At 44.7% G+C, this 14,794-nt stretch overlaps 1 protein-coding gene across 17 annotated transcripts in view; it reads left to right on the forward strand.

The window, feature by feature from the left end:
- Positions 1 to 2,978: 2,978 nt before the first annotated feature.
- The window catches only part of kcnma1a (potassium large conductance calcium-activated channel, subfamily M, alpha member 1a), a 133,920-nt gene continuing 122,104 nt past the window's right edge, over positions 2,979 to 14,794 (forward strand). For all 17 annotated transcript variants that reach the window (XM_070977252.1, XM_070977254.1, XM_070977255.1 and 14 more), the window contains exon 1: positions 2,979 to 4,177. In XM_070977252.1, coding sequence (XP_070833353.1) covers positions 3,887 to 4,177 — 291 coding nt within the window. In that variant the 5' untranslated portion in view covers positions 2,979 to 3,886. The remainder of the gene's footprint in view (positions 4,178 to 14,794) is intronic.

Consider the following 14,794-nt stretch of genomic DNA (forward strand, 5'->3'; position numbering starts at 1 on the left):
TCTAAAGCAATATATATAATTCATTATAGCAGTTTCAGCCTTATTTGATTTGAACATGTGATAAGATGTTACACCACATTTCCTTTTTTGTGTGTGTTTTCAGGCTGGTATTTCTTCAATTTCCATCAGTTCTTCATTGTCTGCACTTGTCAATATGATACTCCTTATCATACATTGATCCAGCAGCTTCCTTGCTTTCTTGCAGTGTAGTTTATGTCTTGTTTCAGTGTCTTACTACATATATATAAACATATATTCGGTCTACACGCCAAGAGAAACTTTGTCATATACAGTATATTCCATACAAGCTGATTTCCATATGATTGGACAGCCTGTAGCTGCACCAGATCCTGCCGGTTGATTGGACACCTCTAGCTCGAGGTCGTTTCCTCCGACCTCTGGGGTCACATGGTCCTCTGGCAAATGATGCCACAGTGAATGACTGCCCTCCAGCTGCCTGTCAGATTCATTGGGGCAAGAGAGCACCCAGTGTCTCCAAAACATCCACTATGTCCAAAGCCTCAAGCTGCCTGCAGCTCAGGCGTTGTAGCTGAACTGTGAGACCATTCATTGTTTGAAAAAGCGAATGTTGCTCAAGATTTCGGTGACTAATTACTTCACACTACATCTGAGGTGCATGTCTGCTATTCCGTGCCGCAATTCTCCTCCAACCACCCTCTTGCCTGTTTTAGAAAGGGGTTGGGTCTCAGCCCTCCTGCTGGGGTGTCTGTTTCAAGACAGCTGCTGACAGCTCAACTGAACTTGAGAAGTCTTAACTCTGACAGTGAAGGATCTTTGTAGTCCACGCTGGCAAGCTGTGGCCTATCCCCATCTCTCTGGGATGAATTGGTCCAGTTCGGCCCTCTGCTGGCTGTCCAGCATGTTAAATCTAGCGTCTCCAAACGTCCTGTGGGATTACCACCTGACTGCTCTCATGTTAATCTCCTCATCTGTCAGCACCGAGACCCTGCGGCTAAAGTTCTGCCGGCCCACAGGAACCACTCCCCCCAAACAGCTGGCCTTTCATGAGAGATGATCAATTCAAGTCCCCCCTGCTGTGGCCAGCAATAAGATTTACTGTGACACATCATGTATGAAGCATGTGCTGCTGATGCTCTCACTTTCTGTGACCTCTTGGGGAGCTTATTGTTGCAGCTGTAAGAAGCTCGAGCATGTATTGCAGTAAGAATGATTTCCCATTTGTCAGACAATACAAATATGCAGCTCAAATTTTAAGCAGATATGTTTGTAATTCTGTTTGAACTCACATGAATAACCATAATTGCTCTCAATAGATGGCCTCTGTTAACTGGACCTGCTTCTGATTTGCACTTCACTTGTTTCCTGCAGATAACATCGCTTATTTAATTTAAGAACGAGCATTAACAAATTATTCAGCATTATAGCACATTGGAAATGTTGGCTTTATTCTCCCGTTTCTGGGATCACTTTGGTTGTAGCAAAGGTTTTTTATTAAAATGTTATAATCTTTGGAGGAAAAAAAAAAAAAAAAAGACAGTGGATTCTCTTTGTAGAGCAGCATCGTTTGCCTTTAATGTGACAGTTCACCATTTTACCAGCAGGAGGACAACTTCAGGGCTGCTGCTCAAGGCCCATCCTGTCTGATCAGCCAGTGCCTGAATGCATGCTGGTCAGATGCTGTTCAGTGTCACCAGGAGGCATAAATCAAACTTTCAATGCATATAGCCATCGAGCTGTGTTTTAACCTCAGCTCTGATTTTAATCTTGGTGTTTATCTGCGGGGTCATCCTGAAGCAAATTTGGTGTAAATGATGCAGCGAAAATTAGGGAGAATGTCACAAACACTTAAAACCTGCTGCCTGTGAGTGTTCTTCTTCTGTGACTCACATTCAATTTACCAACCACTGGCGGATAGCAGCGTTGGCCTGCACTGCCTCTATTTTATGTGAAGCCAAAATGCTTGCATAGACATTCATAACTCTGAATTGCTATAATTTATATATTGCCTTGTCTTCAGTGTTTTACAGCTTTGCCCTCCTCCCAGGTTAAACGATTCTGTTACAGCAGCTATTTCTGTAGAAGCACGAACATTTCCCAGGCAGTAAATTAGCATCATAGAACATATATCACACATCTTCGTCACACCTTACTTAGGCATGTTTACATTTCAGATGATATGTGCTTGAGATCAAGTGTCACAATTGCACGCTTCACGGCACATGGACTCAGACATTTGTTATTATCTACTTTAAATCACACTGAGTGCAAAAGTGGTAGGGATGTTTAATCTGACGTACTGGAAACATTCAGAGGGACTTGGAGGACATTATTGAGGGTTTATTGCAAACAACCTCCAAGAAGTCTGGAGCCTTGTGACACAGGTGGCTCTGTGCACCTGCCTGGTCTGGCGCTCAGGGGTCAGTGGTTATTCAGGGCCCTCTGCCAGCTGTTTCCCCATATCCTTTGGTCTGCCTGCCTACTTGAGGGGCATTCATAAACTACCGCTAGTCGTGCCTCACCGTCATCACCGATCCACACCTGTTTTCGACCAAATATGTGGGCTAAAAGTGTAAGCATATGACAGTAATTGACCTGGAAGGAAGGACATTCATAACATTCCCTCTGTGCGTATACATGTGCGCGCGTGCGCACGGGCCCTTTAATCAAGTTCATTTCTCCAAAATGAAAACATGTCTATCGTGCATGGATGAAAAGCCACGGCCTCAGTGGCTGAAAGGGGGGGGGGGGGGGGGGGGGGGGGGGCACTATCCTTAATGAAAATTCAGCCCAAGAGCATCCTACAGGACCTGACAGCGTTGTAGCCAATGACAAGTAACCTGACTTTATTGTCGTTTCACATCCTCTGCTATCAATACAACAATCCTACGGGGACTGTGATGTTTATACAGCACGCTATAACCCTTTAAATTTATCACCGATCGATATGCTTGCTTTTCAAAAAGCCTCTTCGTCTTTGCGACGTGCGTCATTGGCGCGCATTAGAGACGCAAAGGCGCAATTGTAGCCTACCTCTTTTATACAGCCCAGCAGCGGAGACCGGTCGGCACTTGGAATAAACATCGTCGCGGCGGTATTACTGCCCTCTGTCTATCTTTATTATTAGCGCTTCGCTCCGCCCTCCTACCTGTAAATCTCCTCGCTCTCATCTGGAGCGGATCTGACAGGCGCTCTCAGTTGGCCGCTCCGTGCCAGGGCTGCAGGGGACCGAATGGAGACAGTGACATCCACCCGAGCGCTCGTCCTTTTACGCAGAATTGACAACGAAAACGCCCGCAAGAATATGTAGTCGTCGGCTCTGCGGTGACACCTAAACCAGCCGTACAATTAAATTAGATCTCTATTTGTATTTTTCTTTTTTTTTCGCTCTGTTGCAAGCCGTTCACAGCCGACTGACGCTTAAAGAAAGTGAAATCGATTCGCCGCCTGCTAATCGACGGAATCCCTGAATGGAAGACGGCTGAGGGAGGTCGCCTCGCCGAGAACAGGCTGTAACATTTCTCCCCGTCGCTGTGTTTACCACCCCCCGAAACAGAGCTCTCATCGGCAGCCTCGACGGCTGCAAACGACGCCGTCCCTACCATGGCTTTTGGCGTGAAAGAGCCAGAACACCCCTCAGATTGAGAAGCGCGTAACATTCGTCATTATTGCGGTTTTAAATGCCTCTCTCCAAGGGCCACCGACCCGCTTTTCTAGTCAGGTTCGCGTGTGCGGTGTCTCACGCTGTCACGAATAAACAATTCATAGGTTGCTAGAAACACAAAAAGAGACTCCGTCGGGTGGGTGAACATAATCTACAGCGAAGAGGGGGATTTTTTTTTTTTCCAAGCAATATGGCTGGTGAGTGGGGCTGGGGACGCTGGCACACGCTCTCCAAGGCTCCTAAATGCTAGCTGAGGCAGATGGCACCGTTCCCCATGGAAGCGACAGCTCTATGAGGACAAGCAATATCAATAATAATATAAATCCGGACTCTTCAATCTTAATATCCAAGATGGAAGACGTTGTCATCCCGTTCTCGTCTGAGGTGCCCTGCGACAATAATGGACAGCGCATGTGGTGGGCATTCCTCGCCTCCTCCATGGTGACGTTTTTTGGGGGTCTCTTCATCATCCTGCTATGGAGGACCCTCAAATATCTGTGGACTGTTTGCTGCCATTGCAACATCAAAACCAAGGTATGCCTGCTGCTGTGTCCACGATCAGTTTGGAGCTGTAAAAATCTCTAAACGCCTCACACACTTGCACATAAATGTTTCTTTATTTTTCTGTGTGACAGTGGCCTGACTTGTTCTGCAATGGCCTTCACGAATCTCATTGTTTTTCCTCATCACCTGCATCATCTGCATCACTAACCACATAACAAATGGCAGTTGCAGTGCCTCTATAATGAATGCATCCCTTGAATATGATTGTTATCATCGGTTGGCTGTGTTTACCAACTCCCACTCGTGAATGAAGGGGGGTGGTGTTGCATGACAGATATGGGTGGGATGAGAGGAGAGCAATTCTTTCATTTTCCTTTGCTTTAACATGCAGCAGAGCATCCTCACGCCACATCAGCTCCAAACTTGTGGCCTGAAAGTAAACATTTCAGGCGGCCTTAATTCCACGTAACCAAACGTATGATCCTGCACATTCCACCAGTGATACCTAATGAAGTCCACTGGGACTTCTCATGCGGACCCACTGACATCAAGGCCGCCCCCTTTTGTGTGCAACAACTCTGCAATATGAAGTCCCTGGAAACATCATCCCCTCCTCTCACAGCTTTCTATTCCTCACTGTTTACGCTCAGTGGTGGCTGCATTGTGTTTATGCTGCACATTAAATGTCGTTGTGGAAGCTAACCTGGGCGCAGGACTAATATAGAAACAGGATAAAAGGGTGACTGCCCATTACTTTGCTTGGGGTGGCCCGCATTAAGGGTGAATCATGGCTGATTCACATGTGTATGAAAGCCTGGTTCATACATGACTCACACACTTGTGTATAGTGAGTGGTCCCCTGGCTGAAGAGAGGGGCAGTGAAAAGGTAATGTTGCTCAGAGTGTGCAAAACATAGCAGAGCATGTTTTATTTAGCAAGGCCTGCTCAGAATGAGGGAAGACTTTGATATTTTATACAAATAGTGTTGAGAAGGTGGCAATCTGTGTTTAGCATGATGTGCCAACGGGCTGAAAAGAAGATCCAGTGACAATGATGGACAGAAATAAGAGAGAGTGAAGGTGAACTTCTTTGTCCTTGATATGTTTGGGTTGTGTCCAGTTTGAATGGATGAGCCGTGTCCCTCCTGCTGCTCTTCTGCGATGTCCTTTTGGTGGCCTTGGCCTTTTTCTGCCTGTTTCTGTTTGGTGTTATGACAGGTGTGATAAGGGGCGTAGAGTCATCATGCTTAACTGACAATAACAGCAGAAATAGTGTTCATTAGTCTACCATGCTGAGTGTTGTAGCATGCAATACTTCAGTTTTTAGTGCGTCTTTATCGTATGTTCTCTTGTTGTTTTGTGTCTCCTCTGTGATGATGCGATCACATCATGTTAAAGTTTTCAAAAATCGGCAGTCCAAATGAATGATGTTCAAAAATATAAATAAGAAATGGAAATTAGTTGGTAAGTTTTGCATAACAGTGAACTCCACTGAACCTCAGTTTGTTATTTCAAGTACAATTTTTCGTACACTTGCGCAATATAAATTGGCATCTGGAAAATATTCTGAGCAATGTTGTGATATTGATTTTAATCATATCTCCCAGCTCCACCCTCACCTACTGCATATGCACAAAAAACTTAACAGATATGTTGGCTAGGATGACTGAAGTTACATTGATCATCTTAAGTTAAGGCTTTCTTCATTACTTTTGAGTCCTCCTGCCAGGCTGTTGGTCATATTGAAAGACTTTTGCGAGGTATCAGACTTAAAGTGCAATCAGGTGTCTGGAATTCAAATGATTATCAAGTCGCAAAACACCGTCCCATCTAAGCAGCTCTCATTTCCACTGAGAGATAATTCTGCCCAGTATGCTATTTAGGCTATTACTTGGCTGTCAGCCTCCTGTCATTTTGTTCTGCCCATGAATCCCAGTATCAGAAATGGCACCAAACCATATGTCATCCTTTATACTTCTCATCGTCTTTGCTAGGAAAGCGATGAAAATAAACCATGCAAATATAATGAGGGATCCATCTTGTGACTGCTGGTGGGTATCTGGTTGCAGCTCATCCCTTGTAAATGAGGAGAAACAGCGAAGAGGAAGCATGGTTCTGTTGGTGCTCCCTCTCTGTGTTGTTGTGTTGCTGTGTGCGCGCGTGTGTGTGTAGAGGGCAGAGTCATCCCGTTAGGTGACTTTGGTAGGCTTGACACTTGGCTGCAGAGGGAAAACGCTTGTTAGGAGTATTAAGGAGGGGAAACTAGATCTGTGTTCAGCTGACTAGTGCGACCGGCTAAGTCGGCATGTGTCAGAAACAGGATGCATAGTTGGCTTCGGGGGTGCTAGGAAGGCTTTCTCTGGCAGTACTGGGAACCTGGAATCAGAGGCAAGGATATAGAGGTGGAAACTCTGAGAGACACAGGAGGAAGTGGAAACATGGGGTGCGAGGGTGACGAAGGTTTTTTGGGGGGGGGTGTTGCATTGCACAGCGTCCTCCTGCGCTCTGCCATTGACACGCAGCTGTGTCCTAATGCCCCCTTCTCTGTTAGGATTATAATGGGGAGGTTATGGGTCGTGGAGATCATGCTGGAAGAAGGAAAGAGAAGCAAAGGAAATGGTGCGGTCTGTTTGAGTCTTTGATATCAGGCCTGATGATGCCTGATGTTGACCTGTTTTGCCTGTTTTGCTCTGTTCTTGTTACTGCAGAGCCAGTAAGTCCCACTCGCCAGGTATAATCACCTTCTATCTTTTTGCTTCTATCTTTCTAAAACAAGACCTTACAACTGTACTGCAGACAACAAAACAATGTTTTATAGCTCTGGTGCTGTCTCCCGGGTGGACTAAAAGAAACAACGTAAAATAAGAAAAAAACAAACGCGTATTGATTTTTCTAACACTGTTCTACTAATGGCAACATTTATGGCATCATTCATCTGCCGGGTGCTTCGGCCATTTTTAAACCACACATCAACCACATTTGTAATTCGATTTGCCCCAAGTCCCCCTGCAAACAGCAGCTCTCAGGCTGCCTGGAGCTGAGCTTTATTATTGCGTTGCCTTTTCATGGTGCAGCTCCAGACTTCACACAGTCGAAATGAGGAGTTTCCTGCTAAGGGAAAGACTCACTCAAGACCATGCTAATGCATATGCATGACTGACAGAAATATAAGCACAACCGCTCAGTGATGCTGAAGTGGAGGAAACCACTGCCATGTTGCGAGGCTTGTTAGCATATACACCTGCTCTGCATTCTCTTCCCTGTGGTCTTATAGTCTTGCTGAGTTTGTAGAGTTTTTGTTCTATTTTCTGTGCTTTGCTGCCTCACTCCTGTATGGTTATCTAATAGTCTAGTTATCCACTCTGCGTCATGCCACCTCCAGGAGTTCTTATATGACGCCTCTGTTATTTGGGATGCGTGGGGAAGAGGAGTATAGAGGCTTTATGGCACCAGTCTCTATTCAAACATGAATGGCGCCATTGTCCTCTGGAGAAAATGTGAAAATACGGCTTTTCTCAAGAAATACAAGTACCTCACATGATCTGTTGTAGGACTGGGGAATAAATCTAATTAATGAATTATTATTTTGATTAATTCAAACTACTGCCTTCATGAATCTCTTATCAAACTGAACCAATTTATGCTGCATTTTCCAGTAAATGTTTGCATAGTCACAACAATCAGTGAAATTTAACCAGAAGTTCAGCCAACAGCTCCCTGTTTGTTTTTTTTACCAAAAAATTCAGCCATATTGCAAATAATCCTTAGTTGGGACCCTAATTTACGGCTTTGTGAGCTGTGTAATCACTCAGCAGGCTAATGCCAGCTAATGAGAATAACCTATATTGTGCACTATTAGCTAATGTGCAACATGATGTGACTGACCAGTTAAGACCTAAGTGATACTTTCATGTTGATATGATTTATCAATGACAAAATCATTCATGATCTCTTTACTTCCACTGTTGCAAGGAGCTGAGGGCCTCCACGATGGCTGTCAGAGTTTGTGTTACTTTACACAAGAGAGCCTCCACAGGTGCTTAGAAGACAGCCTCATCTTGTAAAGGAGAACAGACTGCAGCTCTGCATCAGTAAGACGAAGAGCTGATCGTGGAGCAATAAGCCCCTGACACCTGTCACAAAGCAGTCAGCTGCGAGATGGTTCGCTCTTGGAAGTAGCTGAAGTGGTTGCACATCAGGTGCAAACTGGCCTGAGCTGTCAATACAGAGCCGCTGCAGGCCAAGTCACAGTGGACTGTCACGTATTTCAGTCCAAGCACCAAACTACACATTGTTTCACTGTGTTTTGGTGAGATATATACAAAATACACCTCCCACCTCACCTCAGTACAACAGCCTCCCCCTCATCCCCCTGGGGTGCAACATGAAGTGTTTTCTGTGCTTTTTAGAGCCAACAGCCTTCAGGATTGTACAACCCTTTCTGTCCATACAGCCAAACAACAGAGGTGATGGAGAAGTGTGCCTGCTCCACCTGTCTACTTTTGACATTTCCTTGGTCCCTAAGTCTTAATCTAGATGATATTTTGTTGCATCAGAGCTGTTTTGGACTCACACCTCTATGTTCTCTGCATGTGAGTCAGTGCACGCATCTTTTCTGTACTTACACTCCATCCATCCACAAACATTTTCTGTGGCAGACAATAAAACACGTTTTATTTAGCTTTTAGATTACACACTCAGATCCAATCTGACTGTTTCATATCTGCACTTTTTTAAATTTGTTAGAGGACGAGCAGTTTTTGCTCACACTGAGACGCTTTCTCTGCATTTGTACAGCCCTCGGCACAACTGTTACACATCATCTCTGAGTGCAAATTTTGCTCAGTGTTGCCCTTGATTCACACTTTGGTTTTGGGTCTGAATATTATACATATTTTTCGCATATTCCATATTTTGTCTTGCTGGCTGATTAATCCTCTTCTGCATATCATTTAGCATTTTGACTCCTGCATTTCTATTTAAGCAGTATTAATATTGAAACTGCTATCCTCCCACTTATCCTCAATAATTTGTGCTTAGCCTCTGTTGTTTCTTGCATCTGCTCGGTGCCGCACCAGCCCAGTGTCCCCATGGCGATCATGGGATCATTAAAGTTTCATCTTATCTAATGAGAGTTTGATGTGCTGCGCCTTGGTTCTCCTCACTGAAGGCCAGACTCTGCTCCTCTGATGTGAGTAGTGAAGAGGTGGGGTGAGGACACATCTGGTGCCTTGGCTCCATTTTCTTTGACCCTTATCGGCCTGCAGTTAGAGGCTTCACGATAAAGCAAATGTGTTAGCACCCCTAACCTTAACCCTGAAGGTAAATCTGTTTTCTTTCAATCTGTTTTTTAAACCGCAAGAAGAAATCCATCTTGTGATGGGCCATCTAATGAGATGTGGCAGCCCTTGTGAATTTTAAATCATCACACTGCATTTCCATAATTGAAGATTGTCATTGATTTTTATGCTCCAAACCTTGGCTTTCACTGCAGCGCAATTAATCAAACCCACCTCAGTGCTTGCACGTGTCTACATTTGTGTCCTGCTATGTGACAAGGAAAATCCAAATCTGTGACTGAGGTACGCTGGGACACTCTTCAGTGCACTCACCTTTTAAGTGGAATGGATTGCGGAGGTGCCTGCAGAGAGGAACTGTTGTGCGCCTGTGTATTCCTTTGTGCTTGGCAACGGACCAGCTGCATTTCGCCAGAGCAGCATAGAGCACACACCCTGACATCAGCTGTCGCTCTCACTAACCTCAACCTAACTTGGCCCAGCGCGCCCACCAGCTTATTGAAATCCAGAGCTAATTGAAGAAATAAAATGTGCAAAGCAAAGGCTTGATGAAACGAGTGCATGAGTACCGCCGGATGACACGGAGCACTTGATGAAGACTTTCCGTGCACATGCATTTTTGTACACCTCTTCAGTTTTTTTATGTCATCTCAGGAATGTGTGTGTGGGAGGACTACTATGTTCTTGTGGCCAGTGGTTGACTTGCATGTGTTTTGTCATGTGTTGTTGACACTTGCTGGGAGTGAGCATGCCTTACAGCTGTCCCAGGGCAAAGCGTGACCAGTTTCCACCGCAGCACGCATGCCAGTCCCCAGCCTCTCCTATCAGGAGTAGGCCTGCAACTAATGATTTTCAATATCCTCAGTCTGTTGATTGTTGGATTGATTTATTTAGCTTATAAAATGTCAGAAAATGTTGAACAGTTCCCAGAGCAAAAGGTGACTTCTGCAGATTGCTTGTTTTTGCTGAGCAACAGTCCAAAATTTGCCAACAATATTCAATTTACAATGACATAAAACAGAGAAAAGCAGCATTTTTCTGTACTTACTTAAATGATTAATCATTTTTAAAGTATAACAGAACAACCCAAGTTGTGTGGGCCTCAGTCAGCTGAGATTATAAATTTATGTGTGTATGTGTTGAAATCTTTCCTCTAAATCTTGATCTGCTTTTAGATTTTAAACAGATGAAAAAATAGCCATTATACTGGTGCAAAACACAGCAGATATAATAGAGGCTTTTACAAACACGCTCTGCCCAGCATCACTGATTGACTTTCCTTTCTCATACTCCTACACCCTCTAATGTGGAATGTGTGACTCATGAGTTATTCTTCAGTGGAGATCCTCCCTTTTCTAGATCCTAATCCTGATTTCTCTGGGCCTGATTTGATGGCCATCTAGGGACAACCGTAGTGTCCCACTCTGATGTATGGTAATCCACAGACAAGGAGAGGCCATATATGAGGCCAGACTATGTATATCATGAGGCAGACGCAGAGGTCAACCCCCCCGTACCCAAACTGTGCTCCCCTGCTGTCATGCTGTTATGTCTTCTTTGGCCAGTCACCAGACTATTAAAAGGACTTCCACGCCCCAGGAGCTATTCAGAGGTTAAAGGTTAGAAAGGAAGGGTATACCTGGCTCCACATGGGGGAAGAGTGCTATACTGGCATTCCCATCATTGGAAATGTGTGAAAGGGTCTAAGCCACCTGATCCTCGCCTGGTCAAACTGACAGTGGAAGACCATTTGCATATAGATCTGCTGGTTGAGACCGGCTAGGCTAAGCTGGCAAGGGAGGCCTGCAGGAGGGAGATAGCTAGCTAGTGCCTGGCTAGCCAGCGGGATCATGGCTTATGGTTTCTAGTCTACCAGCTTTCTTCCTCAGCTGTTGTTGTCCTTAAACTGCTTAACATCAGAGGATGGATGTGTGTGTGTGTGTGTGTGTGTGTGTGCGTGTGTGTGTGTGTGTGTGTGTGTGTGTGTGTGTGTGTGTGTGTGTGTGTGTGTGTGTGTGTGTGTGTGTAGGTGTAGGTTGGATGCTCTCTCTATCGCCAGGCTGTATAAATCAAATTTAATGCTACTGTTGCAGTTTCAGTGACTAGAGGGAAGAGTTAAGATGATTTATGTTGATAATCACAAGTGGATTTGTCTTGGTTTTGTATGTTTTAACAGTTATTGAAGCTGTGTGACAGCAACATGCATTTAATGGTACCACTGCTTACCACTGTGCAGTGCATGCCGGCCTTACGCTGGCTTTTGTAGCTCCTTTTTCATGCTCCTTTGCGTTTCTCAAATCTGGAAATCTGTGTGTTTTTGTATGTGTGAGTGACTGAGAGACAGATGTGAGAAGCATTGATGTCTCATTGAATTGTTCAGTCTTGCTTACATGCACATGCAATTCTTGTTTATAGTCTTGCACTGCTGAGATTCTAGACTCTGTGTTCATGTTAAGCAGTATAGTCATATTTCTGTTTTAGTTTGTCATGCAGCAGTGTTCAAAACACTAGAAATGGCCCATTCTTCTGTGCCATTCCATGGACTCACAGCAACCAGACAGGCTAGCATGTACACAGCCCTGGGACTAGTCTTTTCTGGTGCTGATTATCGGGCCGAGCCAGCCATCTCCTACTCTCCCCCTCATCTTCGCTGCATTCCCTTTAGCCCACCACCCACCCTCAGAAATCAGGGAAGCCAGTGGAGCACTGATATGTGGACGTCAAAACATGGTTGACGTTATAATTGGGGCTTTGAGCTGTGTGCACTGATGCTCAGAGAGAGAGAGAGATTGAGACAGAGAGAGATGTGTGCAGAGGACACGGCAGTGACCTTCAAAGATCTCAGCAGGCGGTGTTTCTGCCTCCTATTTAGAGATCGGCTCTCTCTCTCTTCACAACATACATGGCTCAGTGTGGCCGACCCTGTGGGTGAACACACAAGCACATACCAAGAAGGATAGGAAAGTGTTAGTATTACACATCACCACCACCACAGCCACTGCCCTCAGCAACCTGTCCCAATTAACCTCCAAGGGGGCCAGGCTAATATGCTAATTGTCATTCTGCTAGCAGGCTAACAGCAGGCTCAGGTTTCTCTCTGCATGCCAGCAATGTGCAGTCAAAGCTGCCATGCTACAATGCTAAGATTGCACCCCATTTGGCAGCAGCCCAGGCAGTGTCTATTAGTTAAGTGAGCACTAGACACTAATAAAATAGAATGTTTTTTATGGCATATACAAGTCCGACTGACAGCGAAGGGCAGCCTACAAGCTGAACCCTGTTCGGCCAAAGTGAACAGACCTGCTACACAGGGATCTTACCTCTTGGCTTCTTCTGATATTTTCCAGAGTGGCTGTGCAGAATGAATAGCCCGGCTGTCAATTAGGGCCTTGTTTGATGCTCGCAAAAGAGAAGTCCTAGAACGTGCTGTCTCACTCAGGTTCCAGCTGTGAAATGTATCTAGACATGAACCAAGCGAGGCAATGTCAGAGTGGCATGGGCTTTGTAAGAGATGCGTCTAGCGTTGAAACCTAGATGACAGCGTGAGTAGACATCATGTATAGATTGTGCACAGGGTTCATTGCTGGATGGGTTCATTGCTGGATGCCTCATTAAAGATGGATGATAATGCAGAGCTGCCATGCTGCTCCCTGACAGCTTATACCATTGAGATTAAGTTGTACTTTAATTGGTCTGTAGTTGTCAGACTATTAAGTTGCCATGTGGTTCTCCTGGGGACCATTTGGACAATAGGTACTGTATTTTTAAAATGTACTGAGAAGTGATTTTTGATCGCCACGGATGAGCTTATACATTAATGACAAGCAATGTAGATACAAATGTAAGACATCTCCTCCACTGATGATGTGGTTTGAGTAAATGTAAATGAATACACTTGACTGCACACATGCTGATTTACACACTCTCTCAGATATGAATTATGTGTATTTGTATCAACTAATTGGTCTGATTGTAATTTCAGTCAGTATTTACTTTTACTGACTAAGCCTATCCATTATGGGTAGAAGCACGGGGGCTGAACCAATGCATCATGTATCTGCAGTAGGCGTCTGTAATGAAGCCGCTTGCTATGGCTTCAGTGCAAGATGTCTCATTCTTTGGTCCTGTCTTGTCAGATGGACTTGCATAATGCTTGGAAATGTGCATGTTTCCTGTTAACACATTCCTCCCTTTCCATTTCATGGCTGCAGAGTTGTGGATCAGTCTGTATCGAAGTGCTTCACTCGGCTGAGAAACGTGTCAAATGCGAAAACACAATTGATTCTGAATGGCAGGCAGATGTCATGTGTATGATAAGAAAGCCATTTGTAATATTGGTTCAGCACTGACGGTCATTCCTACTCGCTGTGTTGTTTTCTTCGCTGTTGTCAATCAGGATTCACACCCTGGATGCTTCTAGATAGATTGTGGTCTGTGTTTAAGCATGTGGTTTAATTATGATGTTGAGCAGGGCAGCAGCAGGGATTAGTTCTAATATTCAGACGCCGTAACGCTGTGTATGGTGCTCATCTGAGACATGGAATCCATTGGCCACAGTGACACACAGCAGTTGTGCTCCATCTCTGTGTTTTGGCAGGATGTATTCAACATAATGGTCACAGGCTTCAGCTATTCTGCTCAAGTGAAATTTTCAGCACCATGGAGAGCTCAGGAAGGGAGACTGAGCAAGGCCACCGACACACCACGTTCAGCATGTGTGTGTATGCTGAATGTGTGGCTTTGTCGGTGGTGTTGAGTACTTAAAAAATGGTTGTAAGACATTTTCATATCTTTGTTTGAACAATCTAGAACATTACATTCAAGCAGTCAAACCGTGTTATATCAAATGAATGGGAAGGAAAAAGTCATCCATTTGCATGCACCACTAAAGATATTTCTTTATGTTTTGGACATTAGTCATTCTGTAGACTCTGATGAAATATTTGACTCGACACAACTCAGACCAATCTCATTTCACAGAGCAGCTCCCGGCTCATTTACTCAGAGAATGAACAATGAGTTGGAGGCATCATGTCTCGAAAGCACGGTTTAATTGGTCGCATTGAAACTAAGCAGGGGTGTGAACAGGTTGCTAATATAGCAGCGATGGAGAAGCCTGGCAGGACTACGTGAATGTCTTTTTGCTCAGTGAGTGCTGCACAGACAGCAATCAGGAGTGCAGCATCTGGTGGAAAGGCAGAGTGTGCGAGGCATGTTTCTTCATGCCTCGCACACTCGGCTTAATGTCAGGGCTTGAAACAGCACAGTATTCTGCTTTGTATTTGTCTTGAAATCTAGTGCACAAGAGTATAATATGATTATAGCAAGCTAAAATTCATGCACACTGAAAA

This window comes from Chaetodon trifascialis, chromosome 13, assembly GCF_039877785.1.
Source record: "Chaetodon trifascialis isolate fChaTrf1 chromosome 13, fChaTrf1.hap1, whole genome shotgun sequence".
In the NCBI taxonomy this organism is placed as follows: Eukaryota; Metazoa; Chordata; class Actinopteri; order Chaetodontiformes; family Chaetodontidae; genus Chaetodon; species Chaetodon trifascialis.